Source organism: Crotalus tigris, unplaced genomic scaffold (genome assembly GCF_016545835.1).
Source record: "Crotalus tigris isolate CLP2741 ecotype Arizona unplaced genomic scaffold, ASM1654583v1 scf7180000017753.6788120, whole genome shotgun sequence".
NCBI lineage: Eukaryota > Metazoa > Chordata > Lepidosauria > Squamata > Viperidae > Crotalus > Crotalus tigris.
The window spans coordinates 2,127,249-2,152,561 of record NW_024096615.1 but is presented as its reverse complement, the minus strand read 5'-3'; the positions used below and the strand labels follow the sequence as shown (position 1 = coordinate 2,152,561).

Here is a 25,313-nt window from a genome sequence, read left to right as displayed (position 1 = left end):
AAGAGAGGAGAACCCTGAGCCCTATGGCCGCCCCAGCTCCTGGAGCCGCAAAGGGAGAGACACCAAGGGGGATGTGGAACCTGCAACCCTGGGGACATCTACTGATCCAGTAGTCCCCACCCCCTACCGGACCACAGATGGCAATCTGGATGGAAGACACTACCACCAACAACAGAGGCACCGATCCATTCCAAGACGTCCACCGTTGGAGGTGAAATTCAAAGGGGAGCCAACACGCTTGGGGTTTTTCCTAACCCAAGTCCTCAGCTACATGGAGGAATACGGGCAGGACATCCCCAGCGACAAAGCCCGCATCTGGATCGTGCAATCTGCCCTGGATGGACCGGCTGCAGATTGGGTGGTGAACTTGCATGACTCCAATGCCCCAGAACTCAGTAACTTCAACCATTTCATGTCCTCTCTGAGAAGACGATTTGAAGACCCCCTGGCTGATCGCAAAGCCCGTGAAAGGATAAAAACAATGAGGCAAGGCAAACGCCCGGTGGCTGAATATACCCAAGAATTCCGGGCCATTGCCAGCAAACTGAATTGGCCAGAAGACATCCTCCTTATTCATTTCAAAGACGGACTAAATTATGATCTATATGACGCTTGCCTGCCCCGAGGGGACCCACACCAACTTGAGGAATGGTACATCTTGGCAGAGGAAGCAGAGATCGACATATTGAAGAGACACCGCCGAGGAAAACAATGGAGCCGCCCCCCGCCTGAGCTAACACATGAACCGGTGAAATCATCGGCTACAGTCAAGAAGCAAATGGGGTGTTTCAAGTGCGGAAGAGAAGGGCATCGAGCTGTAGAATGCCGCTCCAAAGCCCCCCAACACAACCCAGACAGATCCCCAGCCAACAAATCCGGAAAGTCTTCAGCTAAGCCAAAAGAAACGGCCATGAGAATGATGGAAATTGCAGAACCCCCCCACTTCTGCTCACCAAGGGGAAAGAACTCCAGCCTACACCACAGGGCCGGTGGATGCCTCAGATGACAGCTCGGAGGGCGAACCCCTGGTAAGTGGACACATTGTACCCATCCTCAAGACAGTGACTATATTAATTCCCCCCATGCCCGAAGCTGTGAAGGTGAAAGCCTTAACAGACTCTGGCTGCACCCACTGCCTCATTAGCCCAACACTAGTGGGTAATCTGGGCATCCCATCGAGAAGACTGGAACAATCAATCTCATTTGGTCAGTTAGATGGATCCATAGCAGGGGGGGTGCCAGCTATCCTCGCCACTCTACCAATACACCTCTCCCTGGGCAAACATGAAGAGGACATAACGTTTGTGGTGACCACAGGCATGGAATGCCCAATGATTCTAGGGATGGAATGGTTGAAAAAATGGAACCCCTGGGTAAATTGGAGGATGACAGAAATCAAATTCCTGAAGGGGGACCCTATGGACATAAAACCCCAAGGGAGGCTACCAGAATCAAGAATAGAAAAAGCATCCATAGGAGAGGAAAAAAGATTAACAGAAATACCAGAGGAATATAGAGACCTTGCTGAAGTCTTCAGTGAGGAGAGGGTGAATGAGCTCCCCCCCCACTGACCCACAGACTGTACCATTGAATTCAAGCCTGGGGCAAAACTCCCGAAGCCCAGATTATACTCCATGAGCCCAAAGGATAAGGAGGAAATGGAAAGATTTATAAAAAAAAAACCTGGAGAGAGGTTTCATTGAGCCAGCCAAGCCTAAAGTGGCTGCCCCGGTCCTCTTTAGAGAGAAGAAGGACGGCTCTTTACGCTTATGCGTGGATTATAGGGCCCTGAATACAATCAGTGAAAGCAACCTATACCCTCTACCCCTCATGAAAGACATGCTGTCACACCTATCGAAAGGGAAAAAATTTTCTAAACTAGACCTAAGGGAAGCTTACTATCGTGTGAGAATTAAGGAAGGGGACGAATGGAAGACTGCATTTAACTGCCCCATGGGGTGCTATCAATTCAAAGTCTTGCCATTTGGATTACAAGGGGGCCCTGCAGTCTTCATGCAATTAATAAATGACGTTCTAAGGGAGCACCTGTTTAAGGGGGTCCTGGTTTACTTGGACGACATTCTTATCTTCACCGAAACAAAAGAGGAACATGTCAACCTTGAGTGCCAACACTTTAAATCAAATACATCTACCTGTCTGGCTAAAGAAAGAGATATGTTTATTATTGTCCATCAGCTGGGTCTGAAAATTCTGCTCCTGAGAACATAAATCTTTACTCTTTATTATATTTGGTTGGTAAGCAAAACATAAAAAGTGCTCATCGTACAGATAGTTCTCGGCTTACAGGTGATCACTTAATAACTGTTTGATGTTATGCTTGACTCCCCAAAATCTACTTATAATCCATTTTTGAAGTTACAACAACTGCACACCCCTGAGGTCATGTGATTGCATTTTGGCTGCTTGGCAACTGGCTCACCTTTATGGTTGTTTGCATGTTCTGCAGTCTCATGACCATAATTTGTGACATTTTTTTCTGGTTTTTGTCATTTACTTCTAGTGTCCAGTGAAAAATGCCCATGGTATTTGCTTAATCACAACATTTGCTTAATGACTTCAGAATTCACTTAATGAATTAGCAATTGTAGGAATCTAAAGTTGACTTAAGTACCAGATGAACTGGTGAAAAGCTAAGATATATTTGTTTTTAAAAATATAAAAATGATGCATTATTTTTTTAAGTTATTAAAAATAACTTTATAATATACTGAACATGATTAAGTTTAATATATTATACTATCTGAAAGTTCTCATATTTAGTTAAAATGCATCTCTTAATGGATGCATTTCTTGTGTAGAGCAGACAGAATAGTCCAGTTCTGGGCAATCCCACCCTAGGATATTTCGGAAGGCTCAAAGTTGTAAAGGAGAATATAATGTGCTTTAAGAGAACTCTCTATATATTGGAAATCAAATACAGGTAGTCCTCAAATTATGACCACAATTGAGCCTAACATTTCTGTTTCTAAGTGAAATAGTTGTTAAGTGAGCTTTGCGCCCTTTTACAACCTTTCTTACCACAGTTGTTAAGTGAATCACTGCAATTGTTCCATTATTGACACGGCTGATAAATGAACCTGTCTTCCCCATTGATTTTGCTTGTCAGAAGATCACAAAAGGTGATAACATGATCACAGGGATGCTGCAATGGTCATGTGAAAAATGGTCATAAGTTAGTTTTCTCAGTGCCATTGTAACTTTGAATGGTCACTAAATGAACAGTTATAAATCGAGGACTATTTGTGGATGTGTTTGAAGATGTGTTTGGCTTTATATCTTCCAGTAAAGGTTTTTAAAGTGATTCTAGTATAGAAAAAAATTCAGAAACACAAATGCTTGAATGTGTAGAAAATGTGTTCAATTTTGCATATGTAATAATTCACTGAAGTTATCAAATAATCAAATAATCATTCTGAACTTCAAAACAATTAAATCAAATGCAACATTTTTTGTACGTACGAGATCCTTCTGTTCTAATTTTCTGTGATGGTATACTAGGATCTCCTGTCCCTAAAATATTAGTGGCCATTATACGAAATTCATATTCCATCCATGGAATTAAATCAATAACTTTTGCTGATTCCGCATTTCCATCAACAATGGAAGGATCTAAATACAAGAAAAGACAATAATTAAAAACAGCACCGCAACAAAAATATCATAACATCCAATATTGGCTTGCTCAAATGATTTTGGTTGCTAAATAAACAAGTTTAATTTCTCTAATGAATCCATAAATAGGGATGGAGAAATCTGCCAGGATGATTTTTCTGTTTTTCATTTTGCCCATTTTGAATTGTTTTTGTTCATTTATTCAGCAGGTTGTAATTTTTAAAAATAAAATGTGTATGCAACACATTTCTTTGAAAAGAACTTTCGTTTTTTTTAATAGCTGCAGTTTAAAAGCTACATTCCATATATGTGTTTATACATTTTTCACTAATGTAGGTAATTGTTTTTGTACCTTTTTATGCACCTTTTGAAAAAAAGTGCAAAATTCTGAACAGTCTGAATGTCAAGAGATAACTGCATTCATAGCTGCACATCCTTTAGGAAATACCTCATGATATAATCATGGACTGACTTTTTAAAACGATATTATAGTATTTAATGGGTAAAACAATTACTTGAAATATTAGTCAGAAGCACATTGGTAATCAATGTGATTGGTGTAATAAATATTACAAAAGAACCAATTGCCCAAACCAGTGCTAAGATAATGTTTTTGTGCAGTGTTTCTCAACCTTGACAATTTTAAGGCATGTGGATTTCAACTTCCAGAATTCCACAGCCAGGTTGAGAAACACTGTTTTTGTGCTTGCTGATACAATTTTTTGAAAAGCAGTCTGCAAATAATATTGTTTGGATATTACAAGCGTTTTCTTTGATATTGCTCTTACATGAACATCCTATTAATAATAGGTCTAGTAGAATCTTTAACGAGCTCATTTCATCCTTCTTTGAGAATATTTTCATACTGCCTAAAATCAGTGTTTCTCAATCTTGGCAACTTTAAATTGTGTTGATTTCAACTTCCAGCCTGTTGACTGGAGAATTCTGGAAGTTGTAGTACTCACATCTTAAAAGTTGCTAAGGTTGAGAAACACTGGCTTAGATGTTCTCTGTCATCTATACAAAGCTGACCCCCCAAAAATGATTCAGTATTTTTAGTTGATAATTCTGGAAGTTATTCCTCCAACCATGATCTCAAAACTATATGGTTCCCAAGCCTTATATAAATAGATAGCTAAGAAGGATACCATTGTAGTTAACATGGTTTCATAAGAGAAATGGCATCTATAGAATATGGACCCACACAAATCAAATTGTGCATTCATATTAAACAACAACAAATAAATTGGGAGTAATTTGAGTTACAACACATACAGCAACAATTTAAGCATAATGGATAAGATGCAATAGAACAAATTATGAACTGGTTCTTCTAATTTAGCTGTAAGGCGATATACCCATGCTACATATAGTATAAAACATAGAGTTGTACTCTAGGGTTGAATAAGGACCCACCCCACTTTGCATCTTAAGAAGACAGAACTCTTGGAATAATTCTTCCAACAGGAATCCTTTATTAAGAGAAAATGGTTGCAGGCGTGCTAGACAGGACTTGGGGTTCAAGCTCTCCTATTCGAGGTTTTAAGGGGTTCCCCAGTAGTCCCACCCAATCACACACCCACTTCCAGTGATAGTTTCAGGCATCACAATCCCACTCCTTTTTTCCTTTCTTCCGTCTGGATGGAGACTTCAGATAAAGTACATGAAAGGTAAATAGCCTCCTTTGTTATGATAAGGTCTTTTGGTGCTAACCACATTCAAACTCTTTGAGGTTGCAATAAACACATTCAGTTCCTTAGAAGTATACTGAAGGAAGTGAGGTCCATAAAACCCCTTTGTTCTCCCCCTTCTCTCCCTCTTATGGCAAAATCCAGAGAAGGCAGAATTGGGGTTTTCTATATTTGATAACTAAAGATGAAATATAATTGGATTCTGATATCCGGCCCCCTCAAAATAAGAGAGATCCACCTGGAAGAAACAAAACAGGTATAAAAGTTAGTCAGGCTTGTTAGGATACTCTGTGTAAAACTTCTTCAATAGCTTCGGTGCTCTGACATGACATTTATGGACCCACTCGTTTTGTGAGGGAGGGAGGTGTTTCCAGGCAACTAGGTACTGAGTTGCTCCATGATATCTCCTAGAGTCAAGGATTTCCTTTATTTCGAAGTGTTGTTCGCCCTCCACCATGATTGGAGGTGGTGGGGGAGGGGATTTTTGGCCGTAGAGGTGACTGACGCTCTCTTTTCAGCAAGCTGCAATGAAAAATTGGGTGTATTTGCCTGAGATTTTGGGGTAATTCTAATTCTACTGTTACTGGATTTATGATTCTTTTAATTGGAAAAGGTCCTATATATTTTTGTCCAAGTTTTTTACAGGGCTGTAGGGACTTTAGGTATTTTGTAGATAAGTACACCATTTCTCCTATAATGAATTGTGTAGGCTCAACCCTTTTTTTATCGGCTTGTGTTTTGTATGCCTGCCTAGCTTCATCTAGTGCTTTTCTGACTATTGGCCAGGTGTTTTGTAGTTTCTCCATCCATTCTTTCAGCGAAGGGATCGTTGGTTTGTTTGGGGTTAATTCTGGCATGGGGTTGAAACTTTGACCGGTGGCTATTTGAAAAGGAGTGTAACCTGTGCTGGAGTGGACTGCATTAATGTAGGCAACTTCTGCAAAAGGAAGTAAGTCCATCCAATCACTCTGTTGGAAATTTAAAAAGCATCTCAAATATTGCTCAAGTACTGAATGGCACCGTTCCGTTTGTCCATCTGTCTGAGGGTGATGGCTAGATGTCAGTCCCTGAGTGGTCCCTAAGAGAGATAAAAATTCCTTCCAAAATGCAGACGTAAATTGCACTCCCCTATCAGAGATGATGCGTTGGGGTGCCCCCTGCAATCTGTAAATGTGCTGGACGAAAAGTTTTGCTAAGGCTTTTGCAGTGGGACTCTTTTGGCAGGGGATAAAGTGCACCTGTTTGGAAAACAAGTCCGTGACTGTCCAGACCACAGTATTCCCATTGCTTTCTGGCAATTCCACTATAAAATCCATGGCTATTTCCCTCCAGGGGGCTGAGGGATTTGCCACTGGTTGTAATAGCCCTGGCGATTTCCCTTGCAACCTCTTTGCAGATGCACATGTTGGGCAGCTGGCAATATAATTTTCTATGTCCTTTTTCATGGATGGCCACCAAAATTGCCATTTAATTAAATGTAAAGTTTTTACAAATCCAAAATGCCCTGCTGATTTTGTGTCATGGCAAAGCTGCATGAATGTGACTCTTTGGGTTGTTGGTATATATAACTTTTCCCCTACCCAAGGCAACCCGTCTCTCATTGTGCACACATTTTTGTTTTTCTGGAACCATTCATCTGTTTCCAGACTTTTCCGGAATTCAATTCCAGTTTGGCTGTCCAGTTGTGGTTTTAATTTGGCTTGGGTTCTTGTGGTTACTGGTGCTGCCAGTTGTGACTCTGCCATTATTGGTCTAGAGTCTGTGGTTCATGCGCTGTTATATTGAGGCATGCGAGATAAAGCATCTGCCAGGAAGTTCTTTCTCCCTGGTAAATGTTTGAGCTTAAATTGGAACTGGTGAAAATGCTGGGACCAGCGGGCTTGTTTGGGATTGAGTTTCCTGGATGTTTTTAGGGCTTCCAAATGTTTGTGATCAGTCCACACCTGGAAGGGGATTTTGTTGCCTTCCAGGAACTGTCGCCATGTGAGTAATGCCCAACGTATCCCATAAGCCTCCTTCTCCCATACGGGCCAGCGCTGTTCTGTTTCCGTGAGTTTCTTGGATGTATATGCACAGGGTTGCAATACCCCTTCATTGTTTTCTTGTAATAGAACAGCCCCCACTGCCACATCACTTGCATCTGCCTGTATTACGAAGGGCTTGTCCATGTCTGGGTGCCTTAGTACTGGTTCGGCAGAAAAAAGTCTCTTTAGTCTCTCAAACGCTGCTTGGCACTCCATTGTCCATGTTAGTGGCTGGCTAGGTTTTACTGAGGATGCTCCCTTCGTTTTTAGTAAGTTAGTGAGGGGCAAGGCTATCTGGGCAAATGAGGGGATGAATTGGCGGTAAAAGTTTGCAAAGCCCAGGAAACTTTGTAGTTGCTTTCTTGTGCGGGGTGGTGCCCAATCTAATACTGCTTTGACCTTCTCTGGGTCCATTTCAATGCCCTGGGGGGATATGCGATAACCTAGGTAGTCTATCCTTTCCTGGTGGAATTCGCATTTTGAGAGTTTGGCATATAGGTGGGCGGCTCGCAGCTTCTTTAAAACCGCTCTGACAAGGTTGACATGTTCCTCTTTTGTTTCGGTGAAGATAAGAATGTCGTCCAAGTAAACAAGGACCCCCTTAAACAGGTGCTCCCTTAGAACGTCATTGATTAATTGCATAAAGACTGCAGGGCCCCCTTGTAATCCAAATGGCAAGACTTTGAATTGATAGCACCCCATGGGGCAGTTAAATGCAGTCTTCCATTCGTCCCCTTCCTTGATTCTCACACGATAGTAAGCTTCCCTTAGGTCTAGTTTAGAAAAATTTTTCCCTTTCGATAGGTGTGACAGCATGTCTTTCATGAGGGGTAGAGGGTATAGGTTGCTTTCACTGATTGTATTCAGGGCCCTATAATCCACGCATAAGTGTAAAGAGCCGTCCTTCTTCTCTCTAAAGAGGACCGGGGCAGCCACTTTAGGCTTGGCTGGCTCAATGAAACCTCTCTCTAGGTTTTTTTTTAATAAATCTTTCCATTTCCTCCTTCTCCTTTGGGCTCATGGAGTATAATCTGGGCTTCGGGAGTTTTGCCCCAGGCTTGAATTCAATGGTACAGTCTGTGGGTCGGTGGGGGGGGGAGCTCATTTGCCCTCTCCTCACTGAGGGCAAGGTCTCTATATTCCTCTGGTATTTCTGTTAATCTTTTTCCCTCTCCTATGGATGCTTTTTCTATTCTTGATTCTGGTGGCCTCCCTTGGGGTTTTAAGTCCATAGGGTCCCCCTTCGGGAATTTGATTTCTGTCGTCCTCCAATTTACCCAGGGATTCCATTTTTTCAACCATTCCATCCCTAGAATCATTGGGCATTCAATGCCTGGGGTCACCACAAACGTTATGTCCTCTTCATGTTTGCCCAGGGAGAGGTGTATTGGTAGAGTGGCTAGGGTAGCTGGTACCCCCCCCGCTATGGATCCATCTAACTGGCCAAATGAGATTGGTTGCTCTAGTCTCCTCGATGGGATGCCCAGATTACCCACTAGTGTTGGGCTAATGATGCAGCGGCTGCAGCCAGAGGCTATTAAGGCTTTCACCTTCACAGCTTCAGGCATGGGGGGGATTAATATAGTCCCTGTCTTGAGGATGGGTGCGATGTGTCTACTTACCAGGAGTTCTCCCTCCGAGCTGTCATCTGAAGTATCCACCGGCCCTGTGGTGTAGGCTGGTGTTTTTTCCCCTTGGTGAGTAGAAGTGGGGGGTTCCACAATTTCCATCATTCTCATGGCAGTTTCTTTTGGCTTAGCTGAAGACTTTCCGGATTTGTTGGCTGGGGATCTGTCTGGGTTGTGCTGGGGGGCTTTGGAGCGGCATTCTACAGCTCGATGCCCTTCTCTTCCGCACTTGAAACACCCCATTTGCTTCTTGACTGTAGCCGATGATTTCACTGGTTCATGTGTCAGCTCAGGCGGGGGGCGGCTCCATTGTTTTCCTCGGCGGTGTCTCTTCAATATGTCGATCTCTGCTTCCTCTGCCAAGATGTACCATTCCTCAAGTTGGTATGGGTCCCCTCGGGGCAGGCAAGCGTCATATAGATCATAATTTAGTCCGTCTTTGAAATGGCTAAGGAGGATGTCTTCTGGCCAATTCAGTTTGCTGGCAATGGCCCGGAATTCTTGGGTATATTCAGCCACCGGGCGTTTGCCTTGCTTCATCATCTTTATCCTTTCACGGGCTTTGCGATCAGCCAGGGGGTCTTCAAATCGTCTTCTCAGAGAGGACATGAAATGGTTGAAGTTACTGAGTTCTGGGGCATTGGAGTCATGCAAGTTCACCACCCAATCTGCAGCCGGTCCATCCAGGGCAGATTGCATGATCCGGATGCAGGCTTTGTCGCTGGGGATGTCCTGCCTGTATTCCTCCATGTAGCTGAGGACTTGGGTTAGGAAAAACCCCAAGCGTGTTGGCTCCCCTTTGAATTTCACCTCCAAAGGCGGACGTCTTGGAATGGATCGGTGCCTCCATTGTTGGTGGTAGTGTCTTCCGTCCAGATCGCCATCTGTGGTCCGGTAGGGGGTGGGGACTACTGGATCAGCAGATGTCCCCGGGGTTGCAGGTTCCACATCCCCCTTGGTGTCTCTCCCTTTGCGGCTCCAGGAGCTGGGGCGGCCGTAGGGCTCAGGGTTCTCCTCTCTTAGGTAGCTGAGAGTTCTCTTCATCAGGTCAATAGCTTTCTCTAGGATCCAGTCTGAGTACGGTGCCCAGCTTTCTCCCTCTTCACTTGCGTGCAGGGATTTCTCCATCTCCTGCTTCCATTCTGGTTGCTTGGTCCCCCGTCTCAGGGTCACCTTTCTTGATTCCTTTCTCCACTCACTTTTCTTTCCAATGCCCATTGACCAGCAAGGTTTGTGGTCCCATGTCTCCACCACTTCTTCTCCTGAGGAATCTGACCTCTCGGATCCCAACATCTGGCAAGGTTCCAACTGGGTCAGCGGCTCTCTTTCCAGGGAGTTTTCCCCCTCTGTTGCTCCATTGTCTGACATGGTAATTTTTTGCAAAATCCCCCGGCAAGGGTCTCCCTTCCAGGTGGATTAATTTTGCAAGTCCTGTCTAATGTAAGGGCCCACCCCACTTTGCATCTTAAGAAGACAGAACTCTTGGAATAATTCTTCCAACAGCAATCCTTTATTAAGAGAAAATGGTTGCCGGCGTGCTAGACAGGACTTGGGGTTCAAGCTCTCCCATTCGAGGTTTTAAGGGTTTTCCCAGTAGTCCCACCCAATCACACACCCCCTTCCAGGCATCACAATCCCACTCCTTTTTTCCTTTCTTCCATCTGGATGGAGACTTCAGATAAACTACATGAAAAGTAAATAGCCTCCTTTGTTATAAGGTCTTTTGGTGCTAACCACATTCAAACTCTTTGAGGTTGCAATGAACACATTCGGTTCCTTAGAAGTATACTGAAGGAAGTGAGGGCCATAAAACCCCTTTGTTCTCCCCCTTCTCTCCTCTTATGGCAGAATCCAGAGAAGGCAGAATTGGGGTTTTCTATATTTGATAACTAAAGATGAAATATAATTGGATTCTGACAGGTTGCCTTAGATACATACAGTCTTGCCAGTAACAGGCAAAGGCATTAAGGAATATAAAGGGCATATGCAAATATATTGCATTACACTTTACTTTAAAATCTGTATAATGATGATTAGTGCAGAGTATCCTACCAGTCCATCTGTTCCTTACACTACTTCCCATTTTTCATACGTATCTCACTTTCCCAATTTATATTCTAATGTGTCTAGGCCACAGGTCGGCAACCTGCGGCTCCGGAGCCGCATGCGGCTCTTTGAGCCTTCCCCTGTGGCTCCCAGCTTCCTCTGCCATTTACAGAGAGACAGAGAGGGGCACTTGCGCTTCCCTTCTCTCTATATCTGTCTCTCTCTGTGTTTGTGTTTGTGGTTTTGTGTGTGTGTGTGTGTAAAAGAGAGTAGACTCACGTTCTCTGACAAGCTGAAAAGCTTTTTGGGCGGGGCTCCTCCCTTTGCTGCGTCTCTGCAGGAAGCAGGAAGGGCAGGAGAGAGCTAGCTAGCCCAGCTATGCTGACTCAGGAATTCTGGGAGTTGAAGTCCATGAGTCATAAAAGAGCTGAGGTTGCCTACCCCCGAGCTTGTTGGAGAACAGCTTGAAGGCAACTTGCCAGGTGAGCAGAAGATCGGAGAGAGGGAGGGGGGGAGAGAAAGAGAGAGAGAGTGGGGGAAGAGGACTGGCAGACCAAGAGCAGAAAGAGAGAGAGGGAGGGAGGGAGGGAGACAGAGAGAGACCTTTTTGACATCTAAAATGAAGATAACACTGCATACAGTATATCCTGTTTTACCTTTATGAGATATATGTATATGTATGCATGCATGCATGTATGTATGTATATTTTAAAGGTAAAAAATGATATATGCAGTGTTATCTTCATTTTAGATAGCAAAAGGGTTTTGTGGCTCCCAGTGTTTTGTTTTCAGTGGGAAATGGGTCCAAGTGGCTCTTTGAGTGTTTTGGGTTGCCTACCCCTGGTCTAGGCTATGGTAGTTAAAGTAAGTTATGTATTTTAACCAATGCTAATTTTATAAATTGAGGAGGTCATCTTACATCCATATAACAATGGAATAAATTAGTGAGACAAAGCACAGAAATATAAACACATTACACACATCTGTTACTAAGTTGGATAGATTTGAAGATCACCTGGAAGACCTTTGCTTGGGACAAGTTGAGTGTGAATGTACAAATTGTAAAATGTACAGGTTGGGAGGGGATTTGCAAAAGAATTGTGGCAGGGAAGAAATATTCAATCCTTCTTAAAAATAAGCCATAATTCTGGATTTACAACAGACAGTTTTATATTCTTGTAACATGTTACGCCCAAATAAATACACCTCCCTTCACTCAACACATCTTGCTAATGCATGCTAGAAAAATGGCCAGGTACATACAACATGCTGAGCTAGACTTTTGGCTAGGCTTATATGCTGTGCAAATATAGCAATTTTGTCTTAAGATGTACAATTTAGCAAAATAATTGCTAATTTAGCAAAATTATTTTGCTGTTGTTGCAGTAATGTAATATTTTATGACATTTAACAAGCTTGAGAAAATCATATGAAAACCTGCTATACTTTGAGCTTTGAAGTGCATTTCTAGTGGTTAAACGATTGTTGAGCCAAAAGTACAAGTACTACCATATAAACTGATTCATTTTGTTGTTGTTTCTAGCTTGGTAGCACATTATCAGAAGTAATTAAAACAGTGTTCTGCTAATAAAAGTGTTTTATGAATGAAACTATACCAAGAATGATATTTTATTATTTAGGCCCCAAGCTAATATTTTTAATAGGTTCCTTACCTGTTTTCATGTCTTTCCAATATTCGGACAGAAAAGTCCTTGACTGAATAGTGTAATTTGATATAGGACTATGATTTTCTATCCCACGGCTCCATGTAAGAAATACAGATGTATTTTTAATGTCTTCTACTTTGAGTCCTCCAGGGGGTCCTGGGGGACCTGAAAAATATTTCCATGAAAAATTGTAACACAATCTTGCCAAAAAGTGAACCAATGTTAAAAAAATAAAATGTTTAAACTATCATCATATTTAATTGAGTTAAATTCATTACAACTTTCTGTATTTTACTATTCTCATATATTAAAATTTATCTCCAAATCCTCAGGTAGTATGGCCAAATGAAATGTTGACTATTGAACAATACTAGGGAATACTAGATTGAAAAGGGCATTTTATTTAGTAACATCATAGTTTTGGTCTCATACAAATTTCATACAATATTAAGACATCAGCAGCTTTCTTTTAAATGTCCAGTGCATCTTTTTCCATGTCATTCTTGTAGCATATCATCTGTAAATCCACTTTCAAATCAGTCTCTATCTTGTCAGGTAGAACATGTTCTTCTTCCATAATATCTCTTAAACATAGTCATTCCATTGAGGCAGATGTCTCTGTGGGCACCATTAAAATTAACTTCTGAGTTCATTGTTCAAAAATATTCATCAATATGTCCAATGTTAGAATATTTTGCTTCATTCTGTAATTGTAAGTTCAGTTTATGAGTTTTTTGTAATTTTTGTAGTTGTGATATTTAGTCCCTCTAGTCTCTAATTTTTAAATTTTCATTTTAGTTTTTTTTAAAGAAAATTCAAAATAAAAGAATTTCCCCTAGGACTGTGGTGGCAAACCTATGGCACGCGTGCCAGACTGGGCATGCAGAGCCCTGTCAGCACGTGCGCCAGAGGGATGCTGCTCTCCCCTTTTCCACGTGCACCTGACTAGTAGGAACTGAAGAGGGCAGGAAAACCGAATTCAGCAGCGCTCTCATGGGAACAGTTGTGAAAGCTCAGCAGGGAGAGGGGAACCAATATAAAAGTAGGTTTTGGCGGGAATACAGCAAGAGAGCGAGTGAGCGAGATGGCCTTTGGAAGTGATGGTGGATGTGAATTTGGAGAAGACAAGTAGGACATGGCGTCTGCGCACTTTACAGAAGAAGGAGGACACATAAGTTTGGACTTTGGAGAAAGAGAGAGAGAGGAAGGAAGGAGGGGAGGGAGAAAGGAAGGAAGGAAGGAAGGAAGGAAGGAAGGAAGGAAGGAAGGAAGGAAGGAAGGAAGGAAGGAAGGAAGGAAGGCCGGGCTCGCCAGCATTGCTGGGCAAATCAGCGGCGAGGCCTGCCCAGATGACGCTGAAGCAAGCCAGCCCTTCTGCAGGATATGGGGGGAGGGGGGAGAGTGGCTACACCAAGCACCGTGCCTGCCTCTCTTCAGGCTCCCTCAGCCTCTCCACCCCCCTCCAGGCTGCGGCTGGTCAGATTCCCCCCGTGGGCAGTGCTGCACCTGCCGCCATCCCGTCCCCGGCCAGCCCTCCTCTTTCATCCTCCTTGGCGGTGATGCACAATCCCCGGGTGCTGCGATGATGGTTTCCCTGCTCTGGGTCCTCTCCTTTCACAGCCTCTGCCCAGCAGCCAGCACACCACCTGGCTGAAGCTGGGGACAATGGCCTCCCTGCCCTCGGCCGGTCTGTGATCCCACCTGCCGGGTGGGGAATCGGCAGATCATCCTGTGGTGCAGCCCCACGCTGCCGCTCTGAGGTTCTTTCCTTTTGCAGACTCCACAATGCCAGGGACAATGGCTTCCCTTCCCTTGGCTGGTCCGTGATCCCACCTGCCGGGTGGGGAATCAGCGGATTGTCTCTCCACGCAGACCCGTGCTGCCCGCTGCAGGATCCTCTCCTCCTTTTGTGGCCTCTGCCTGGAGGCTCTCAACCCTCTCCCCTTCAGGTGCATCAGACTGATTGGAGGGAAACTTCTGCAGCCGCAAAAGTGGAAGGCGGGTTGCCGCCGCAGCTATTCTTCACTCCGGGCATCCCTAGTGCAGCCGAAGTGCCACTTGGCTGAGGCCAGAGCCAACATCATCACAGTTGCTGAACCTGAGGGTCGGCCTCTTTCCGTGCCACCAGTTTCCCTCCCCAACTACCATATCAGACAATGGAGCAAGAAAGGGGGAAAACTCCCCGGAAAGAGAACCGCTGCCTCGACTGGAACCTTGCCCGATGTCGGGATCCGAGAGGTCAGATTCCTCAGGAGAAGAAGTGTGGAGACACGGGACCACAAACCTCGCTGGTCAATGGGCGTTGGAAAGAAAAGCGAGTGGGGAAAGGAGTCAAGAAAGGTGACCCTTAGACGGGTGGCCAAGCAACCAGAATGGAAGCAGGAGATGGAGAAATCCCTGCACGCAAGTGAAGAGGGAGAAACTGGGCACCGTACTCAGACTGGATCCTAGAGAAAGCTATTGACCTGATGAAGAGAACTCTCAGCTCCCGAGGAGAGGAGAATCCTGAGCCTTACGGCCGCCCCAGTTCCTGGAGCCGCAAAGGAAGAGACACTGAGAGGGAAGTGGAACCTGCAACCCCGGGGACATCTGCCGATCCAGTAGTCCCTACCCCCTACCAAACCACAGATGGCGATCTGGACGGAAGACATTACCACCAACAATGGAGGCACCGATCCATTCCAAGACATCTGCCATTGGAGGTGAAATTCAAAGGGGAGCCAACACGCTTGGGGTTTTTCCTAACCCAAATCCTCAGCTACATGGAGGAATATGGGCGGGACATCCCCAGCGACAAAGCCCGCATCCGGATCGTGCAATCTGCCCTGGACGAACCGGCTGCAGACTGGGTGGTGAACTTGCACGACTCCAATGCCCCAGAACTCAATAACTTCAACCGTTTCATGTCCTCTCTGAGAAGGTGATTTGAAGACCCCCTGGCTGATCGCAAAGCCCGCGAAAGGATAAAAACAATGAGGCAAGGCAAACGCCCGGTGGCTGAATATACACAAGAATTCCGGGCCATTGCCAGCAAACTGAACGGGCCAGAAGACATCCTCCTTAGCCATTTCAAAGACGGACTAAATTATGACCTATATCAGTGGTTCTTAACCTTTTTGAACGAATCGCCCCCTTGAGCCAATGAGGAAGTTGTCATCGCCCCCCCTCCCCCAACATAACCTCTCAATCACAACATAGGAAATAATTCTTCAATTTATGCAAACACATTTTTTGTTTTCTTTAAAATTGTCATCAGGACATACTTATTTCCAGTCTTTTTCCCATATCTCCCATATTCTGGCCAATGGCGTGCCACTGTATGGGTACAGGCTGCTGCACAATGCGCATGAAGATAAGCGATGCGTATTCACATATGTACGGCGTTCTGTACTGAAGCTAGCTGGAGGAACATTTGAAAACACAATTCAATCCACTAATAGCAAGTGATCCGATGTTTTTATACGACAGATATACAGCGATTCACTGTACGAATCTCAAAAGTGTCCCCAAAACGTCTCGCGCCATCGCCTCCATATTGCCCCTTTTCATTCCTTTGCCCTCGTGTCGCCCCTTTTTGTTCCATCGCCCCCCTGAAAAATGGAATCGCCCCCTGGGGGGCAATATCGCCCAGGTTAAGAACCACTGACCTATATGACGCTTGCCTGCCCCAAGGGGACCCACACCAACTTGAGGAATGGTACGTCTTGGCAGAGGAAGCAGAGATCGACATATTGAAGAGACACCGCCGAGGAAAACAATGGAGCCGCTCCCCGCCTGAGTTGACACACGAACCAGTGAAACCATTGGCTACAGTCAAGAAGCAAATAGGGTGTTTCAAGTGCGGAAGAGAAGGGCATCGAGCTGTAGAATGCCGCTCCAAAGCCCCCCAGCACAACCCAGACAGATCCCCAATCAGTAAATCTGGAAAGTCTTCAGCTAAGCCAAAAGAAACTGCCATGAGAATGATGGAAATTGTGGAACCACCCACCTCTGTTCATCTGGGGGAAAGAACTCCAGCCTACACTGCAGGGCCGGTGGATGCCTCAGATGACAGCTCGGAGGGCGAACCCCTGGTAAGTGGACGCATTGCACCCATCCTCAAGACAGTGACTATATTAATTCCCCCCATTCCCGAAGCCGTGAAGGTGAAAGCCTTAATAGACTCTGGCTGCACCCGCTGCCTCATTAGCCCGACATTAGTGGGGATTCTGGGCATTCCGTCGAGGAGACTGGAACAACCAATCTCCTTTGGCCAGTTAGATGGGTCCATAGCAGGGAGGGTGCCAGCTACCCTATCCACTTTACCAATACACCTCTCCCTGGGCAAACATGAGGAGGACATAACATTTGTGGTGACCCTAGGCATGGAATGCCCAATGATCCTAGGGATGGAATGGTTAAAAAAATGGAACCCCTGGGTGAATTGGAGAACGGCAGAAATCAAATTCCCGAAGGGAGACCCCATGGACTTAAAAGCCAAAAGGGGGCTAACAGAATCAAGAACAGAAAAAAGCATCCATGGGAGAGAAGAAGGGACTATCAGAAATACCAGAGGAATACCGAGACCTTGCTGAGGTTTTCAGTGAGGAGAGGGCGGATGAGCTCCCCCCCCACCAACCCACAGACTGTGCTATTGAATTCAAGCCTGGGGCAAAACTCCCGAAGCCCAGATTATACTCCATGAGCCCAAAGGAGAAGGAGGAAATGGAGAGATTCATAAAGAAGAACCTACAAAGGGGGTTCATTGAACCAGCCAAGGCTAAAGTAGCTGCCCTGGTCCTCTTTCGAGAGAAGAAGGATGGCTCTTTACGCTTATGCATGGATTATAGGGCCCTGAATACAATCAGTGAAAGCAACCTATACCCCCTGCCCCACATGAAGGACATGTTGTCACACCTCTCGAAAGGGAAATAATTTTCTAAACTAGACCTAAGGGAAGCTTACTATCGCGTGAGGATTAAGGAAGGGGATGAATGGAAGACCGCATTTAACTGCCCCATGGGGTGCTATCAATTCAAAGTCTTGCCATTTGGATTACAAGGGTGCCCCACAGTATTTATGCAATTAATCAATGATGTTCTAAGGGAGCACCTGTTTAAGGGGGTCCTTGTTTACCTTGACGACATTCTTATCTTCACCGAAACAAAAGAGGAACATGTCAACCTAATCAGAGCGGTTTTAAAGAAACTGCGAGCCGCCCACCTATAGGCCAAACTCTCGAAATGAGAATTCCACCAGGAAAGGATAGACTACCTAGGTTATCGCATATTCCCACAGGGCATTGAAATGGACCCTGAGAAGGTCAGAGCAGTACTAGATTGGGCACCATTCCGCACAAGAAAGCAACTACAAAGTTTCCTGGGCTTTGCAAACTTTTACTGCCAATTCATCCCCTCATTTAGCCAGATAGCCCTGCCCCTCACTAACTTACTAAAAACGAAGGGAGCATCCTCAGTAAAACCTAGCCAACCATTACCATGGACAATGGAGTGTCAAGCAGCGTTTGAGAGATTAAAGAGATTTTTTTCTGCCGAACCAATACTGAGGCACCCAGACATGAATAAGCCTTCGTAATACAGGTGGATGCAAGTGATGTGGCAGTGGGGGCTGTTCTATTACAAGAAAACGATGAAGGGATATTGCAACCCTGTGCATATACATCCAAGAAAGTCACAGAAACAGAACAGCGCTGTTCTGAGAGAAAGAAGCATACAGGATACGTTGGTCATTACTCACGTGGCGACAGTTCCTGGAAGGCAACAAAATCCCCTTTCAGGTGTGGACTGATCAAAAAATTTTGGAAGCCCTGAAAGTGCCCAGGAAGCTCAATCCCAAACATGCCTGCTGGTCCCAGCATTTTCACCAGTTCCAATTTAAGCTCAAACATTTGCCGGGCAAAAAGAACTTCTTGGCAGATGCATGCCCCAATATAACAGCACACGAGCCACAGACTCTAAACCAATGATGGCAGAGTCACAACTGGCAGCACCAGTAACCACCAGAATCCATGCTAAATTAAAACCACAACTGGACAGCCAAACTGGAATTGAATTCCGGAAAAGTCTGGAAACAGATGAATGGTTCCAGAAAAACAAAAATGTGTGCACAATGAGAGACGGGTTGCCTTGGGTAAGGGAAAAGTTATATATACCAACAACCCAAAGAGTCACATTCATGCAGCTTTGCCATGACACAAAACAGCAGGGCATTTTGGATTTGTGAAAACTTTACACTTAATTAAACGGCAATTTTGGTGGCCATCCATAAAAAGGGACATAGAAAGCTACGTGGCCAGCTGCCCAAAATGTGCAACTGCAAAGAGGTTGCAAGGGAAATCACCAGGACTATTACAAACAGTGGCAAATCCCTCAGCCCCCTGGAGAGAAATAGCCATGGACTTTATAGTGGAATTGCCAGAAAGCAATGGAAATACTGTTTTCTGGATGGTCACGGACTTGTTTTCCAAACAGGTGCATTTTATCCCTTGCCAAAAGATTCCCACCGCAAAAGCCTTAGCGAAACTTTTTGTCCAGCACATTTACAGATTGCATGGGGCACCCCAATACATTATCTCTGATAGGGGAGTGCAATTTACATCTGCATTTTGGAAGGAATTTTTATCCCTTTTAGGGACCACTCAGGGACTGACATCTAGCCATCATCCACAAGGAAATGGGGGGGGGGCTGAAAAAATGAACTCAGTACTTGAGCAATATTTAAGATGTTTTCTTAATTTTCAGCAAAGAAATTGGATGGACCTACTCCCTTTTGCAGAAGTTGCCTACAATAATGCAGTCCACTCCAGCACAGGTTACACTCCTTTTCAAATAGTTACCGGTCAAAGTTTCAACCCCATGCCAGAATTAACCCCAAATGAACCGACCATCCCATCACTGAAAGAATGGATGGAACAATTACAAAATACCTGGCCAATAGTTAGAAAAGACCTAGATGAAGCTAGGCAGGCATACAAAGCACAAGCCGATAAAAAAAGGGTTGAGCCTATATCATTCATTATAGGAGAAATGTACTTATCTACAAAATACCTAAAGTCCCTGCAATCCTGTAAAAAACTTGGACCAAAATATATAGGGCCTTTTCCAATTAAAAGAATCATAAACCCAGTAACAGTAGAATTAGAATTACCCAAAAATCTCAGGCAAATACACCCAATTTTTCATTGCAGCTTGCTGAAAAGAGAGCATCAGTCATCGTTACGGCCATAAATCCCCCCCCACCACCTCCAATCATGGTGGAGGGTGAACAACACTTTGAAATAAAGGAAATCCTAGACTCTAGGAGATATCATGGAGTGACTCAGTACCTAGTTGCATGGAAACACCTCCCTGCCTCACAAAATAAACGTCATGTCAGAGCCCTGAAGCTATTAGAGAAGTTTCACATAGAGTATCCTAACAAGCCTGACTAACTTGTATACTTGTTTTGTTTCTTTCAGGTGGATCTATCTCATTTTTAAGGGGGCAGGATGTCAGAATCCAATTATATTTCATCTCTAGTTATCAACTATGGAAAACCCCATTTCTGCCCTCTCTGGATTCTGTCATACGATGAAGGGGAAGGGGGGTGAACAAAGGGACTTTATGGCCCTCACTTCCTTCACTACAGCTTCAAAGGGGATTGAATGTGGATTTTACCAAAAGGACTAACAATGGGGCCATCAGCTTTGATCTGCTCCTCTCTGAAGTCTCCCTTCCACCGGCAGTGAGGAAAAGGGGGTGGAAATGTAACACCTGAGATTGCTGCTGGAAAGATGGTGGGGTGGGCTGGGCTGCTGGGGACCCCTTAAAACCTTGAACCGTAGGGCTTGGTCCCCAAGTCTTGTCTAGAATACCTGCAACCAGTTTCTCTTATTAAAGATGCCTGTTGGAAGAAAGATTCCAAGAGTTCTGTCTTCTTAAGATGCAAAGTGGGGTGGTCCTTACACATACACTACCGACCACCAATCAACCACCCAAGCTTGGAAACTGGCCTTCCAAAATGGGTGCAAAAATGCTTCGATTCATGATCAGTGATGCCCACAACTGCCTGGAAAAATACCAATGCATCATTGGCAAACAAAAAACCCACATGCCTCAACTCCATTGGACAAGACCTGACAGACACCTTAGAATGTATGATCCACAGGAATGCCAACAAAATACAAACCCCAAAACGAAACTCACTACAAGAGAAATTCAATACCATCACTCCAAACCCACAAGACACGAACTCAAAACTATGGATCAGAAATCTATCTAGCAGACCTTTATCTGACAACAAAAAGACCATCCTCACACACAGCCTCAATTTCAACCACAAAGATGCCAACCCCATTGAATTCCTCACCAATCTTGAATCCATTCTAAAAACAGACCACCTGGACCAAGAAACACAAGAAGATATTAGACAAAGAATCATTCCCAATGTGCAATGCAACAGACAAAATGAAACACTCATCCAAAAGGAGAAGAGAGTACTAAAGACACTGAAACAAGAAAAGGCAGAATGATGGTAGTAATGGACAAATCTGACTACATCTACAAAGCTGAAAACCATCTCAATGACACCAGCACCTACCAAATAATCCACAATGATCCTACAAAACTGCTATAGAACAAAATAAAAGATACCCTAAGAAACATGGAAAAAGAAAAACAGCTAAAACCACTAGAGAGAAAGCACATGCAATCACAAGATTCCACCACACCCAGGTTCTACAGACTCCCCAAAATACACAAGAACCCCTTATGCCCAACTGTGTCTCTACCTGAAACACCAAAGTACAAACTAGCAAAAATCCTGCAGAGGAAACTCAGATACTTGGTCAATGACTCAATCTACTCAATAAACTCCCCAGAATAATTTTTCAAATACATCAAACACACCAAGAACAACAAGGAAGAAATTATGGACTCCTTCGACATCACTACCCTCTTCACCTCGACTGACATCGACCTGGCTAAACAAACCATTCACCACCTACTCACTTAACACCATATCCACAAGGATGATGCTACTACAAAACATGTCCACAGAAACCATCATGAAATTCCTGGATCTAGACCTCAACACATATTTCAAGTTCAATGGGAAAATGTACACGCAAGTATAAGGTACCCCAATGGGATCATTGATATCAGGCCTAATAGCAGAAGCAGTCATGCAACAACTCGAATCCATCCTTTCCAACCAAAATTCTGGACACACTATGTTGATGACACCTTCGTCATCATCAAATGCTAACAAAGTGAAGAAACATATCACCTACTTAATAACATATTCCCTGGGATCAAGTTTACACTCGAAGAGGAAACAGACAACAGACTCCCATTCCTCTACATCGACATAAGGAAACTGGACAATAGAGAACTGGAAACCCGCATCTACCACAAACTTATGCACATGGACCAGATCCTCAGCTTTGCAAGCAATCACCTTACTGCACACAAATGGAGCTGTGTCCAGACCCTCTTCAGATGGGTCAACACACACTGCAGCACCACAACACTAAGAAAAACAGAAGAGAAATGGCTGCTTGACATCTTTTTCCATAATGGCTATGCAAAAAACTTCATTGTCATGGTTCCAACAGACAGAGATGAATAAAGCAGAATTCCGAGGCTTGCAAGTTCCTCAAAGAACATGTTTATTAGTTACAAAGTATCAGCACAATCAAGAGTGAAACCAAGTTTGGATACACAAGTAACAATTTCCCAATAAAAAGTTAAATGTCTTACCCACAAAAGCTATGTAAGCAACTACATTTCCCAATATGATTATTGGCAAGCTTTATATGAAAGGCCCAGTCCTTAGTCTTGGAAGCAGCCGATGACCTTGGTTCCCATGGGACAAAAGATTATTTTGGCTAGCGAAGCACCAGGGCAACCCCCTCCCTCTGTTTTATGCAGCAACTTAGAATGAGAAGGAAAATGGCTGCAGCCATGGTCATTTCTAGAGTTGACAGTTGGCCCCTCTAAAAAAGAAAGAGTCTCCTGTAAGGGAAGCAAAAAGCAGGTTAAGTATTTCCTAGAGGCTTGTGAGGATATTTATCGTAAAACTTTTTTATTAATCTATTTGCTTTCACATTGGTACATTTCACCCATGTAGTTTCTGACAGGGGATAGCCTTTCCACTGAACGAGGTATTGTAACTTTCCCTTGTACAACCTAGAATCAAGAATTCATTTTATTTCATAATGTGTCTCCCCCTCTACCACTACTGGACCTGGCAGATTCTTTGGGGCAAGTCTCAAAGAGGATTCTGACACAGGTTTCAATCAACTGCAATGAAATACAGGGTGAACTTTTCCCAACAATCAAAAGTTTCAATTCCACTGTGACTGGGTTTATGATTTTAGTGATGAGAAAAGGACCAAGGAATTTTGGACCCAATTTTCCACTGGGTAACTTTAACCTTAAATATTTTGTTGAAAGATAAACCAATTGCTCAGCCTGAAAAGGTTAATCAGGGGAGTGTTGTTAATCTGCTTGCTCTTTGTAAAACCTTGGTGGCCTTGGTCAATGCTTTCTTCACATTCTTCCAAACTCCCTGGAAGGATGTCACCCATTGACCCAAAGTCTGGGAGGTAGGAGGCTCCTGGGGATACTCAGGCATGGGCACAAAATCTCAACCCATACTATTTTAAATGGGGTGAATCGAGTGGTACTGTGCACAGTGTTCTTGTAGGCTACCTATGCGAAGGCAGGAGATCAGCCCAATTAGTCTGCTGGTAATTTACATAACATCTGAAGTACTGTTCCACCATTGTGTTAGCTTTTTCAGCAGCTCCATTAGTACTCGGATGAAAAGCTGATGAAAACCACTGGGTCGATCCAATTAATTTAACCAACTCTCTCCAGAACTTTGCAGTAAACTAGACCCCTCTGTCAGAAATAATCTGCTTTGGGGCACCATGGAGTATGTGTTTCAAAAACAGCTTGGTTAGCTTCTGGGCAGAGGAAAGTCCTGACCAAGCGATGAAATGCGCCTATTTGGAAAATAGATCAATTACAGTCCATATTACAGTGTTTCCCTTGCTCTCAGGTAACTCCACTATAAAATCCATGGCTATCTCCTCCCAAGGCTGGGAAGGATCAGCAACTTGTTGCAACAATCCTGGGGGTTTTCCAGGATGCCTTTTCATGGCAGCACAGGTGGCACAACTCTTAACATAACTCTCAATCTCTTTTTTCATTCCTGGCCACCAAAATTGCCTCCACACCAGATGCAATGTCTTCAAAAATCCAAAGTGACCCACCTGCTTAGCGTCATGACTCCGTTGCAGTGCTTGGAGTCTGAGGCCATCTGGGAGGTATAACTTAAAGCCCTTCCAGACTAGTCCCCCCCTTAGGGTTAAAATAGATTTGTTGTCCTTGAACCAAGAATCAGTTCCTTCAGTAAGCAATCATCAAGGCTGGCAAGGGGTCTTTGTGTTTGCAATTTGGTTGTTATTTGAGAAGCAAATTGTGGCAGAGGAATAATGGAGTTAATTACTTACTCTCGGTGGCTCTTGAAATGGGGCATTCTAGATAAGGCGTCAGCCAAAAAGTTCTTACCCCCCAGGAAAATATTTTAAAGTGAAATTAAAACGGTTGAAGGACTGAGCCTAGCAAGCTTGTTTCGGGGATAATTTATGAGAGGTTTTCAGAGCCTCCAAATTTTTGTGATCAGTCCACACCTCAAAAGGTATTTACCCCCTTCCAAGAAGTGACACCATGTTAGTAATGACCAACAAACTGCAAAAGCCTCTTTCTCCCAAACATCACACCTCCTTTCAGTGTCAGTTAATTTTCAGAAAGTGTAAGCACAGGATTGTAATTCCCCTCTGTGGTTTTTTTGGTAAGAGAATGGCATCCACAGCCACATCACTCACATGATGGTATTCTGTGGGGACAAGTTGAATCCCCGGCAGCTTTTTGGCTACAGTCTTTAAGGTTTTACAGGGGTCCCCCTGAATCTTGCTGATGGCTAGTGTCTTTATTTTATTGTCAGCAGCAGGTGGGAGGGGTCCTGTCCCCAGTCTTAACTTCCACATTCCCTCCTCCCACCAGATGTTGATACACCATTTATCAAGCCACGTTAGTCCAAAAATTACTGCTTCAGTCACCTTCAGAACCACCACAAAACGGATGATTTCCCAATGCCGACCCATTTCCAAATACACAGGTTCTGTTAGGTGCATGGCAGGGGTACCTCCAATGAGGGACCCGTCAGCTTGCTCAAACTTCATGGGTAGAGGCAGTAGTTTGGCTCAGATGCCCAGTTTGAGTACGGTGGATAAGTTAATTAAGCACCAAGTGCACCCCGAGTCTATTAGGAAGTTCAAATTCATGCAGGCCTCTGGTTTGGGCACTATTAGCCTAGCAGGAATGGCAAAGGAGGGAATGGGCTGACTCACCATGGGGTCCTTCTCACCTTCCTCATCACAGTCGTAAGGTGCCAGCATCTGCTATGGCTCAGATCGGGTTTTAGCCTTGAGTTCAGTGGGAGGGGAGGCCTCTCCACTCGGGTCCTGATGTGCCCAATTTGATTTTTCTCTTCCCCCTCTGGGAGTTTTTCACGGCTTTGCAGTGGTGACTGACGAGCTCCTGGGTTGAGGATTAGGAGCTGGGCACTCCACAGCAC

At 44.3% G+C, this 25,313-nt stretch overlaps 1 protein-coding gene across 7 annotated transcripts in view; it reads right to left on the bottom strand.

Annotated features, from left to right (window-relative positions):
• Nucleotides 1-25,313, bottom strand: part of CNTN1 (contactin 1) — a 370,454-nt gene that overhangs the window by 51,775 nt on the left and 293,366 nt on the right. For 6 of the 7 annotated variants that reach the window (XM_039340675.1, XM_039340674.1, XM_039340672.1 and 3 more), the window contains 2 exons: nucleotides 12,696-12,854; nucleotides 3,481-3,630 (listed from right to left, as the gene is read on the bottom strand). In XM_039340675.1, the coding sequence (XP_039196609.1) occupies nucleotides 3,481-3,630; nucleotides 12,696-12,854 (309 nt within the window). The remainder of the gene's footprint in view (nucleotides 1-3,480; nucleotides 3,631-12,695; nucleotides 12,855-25,313) is intronic. The other variant, XM_039340676.1, reaches the window with a different exon arrangement.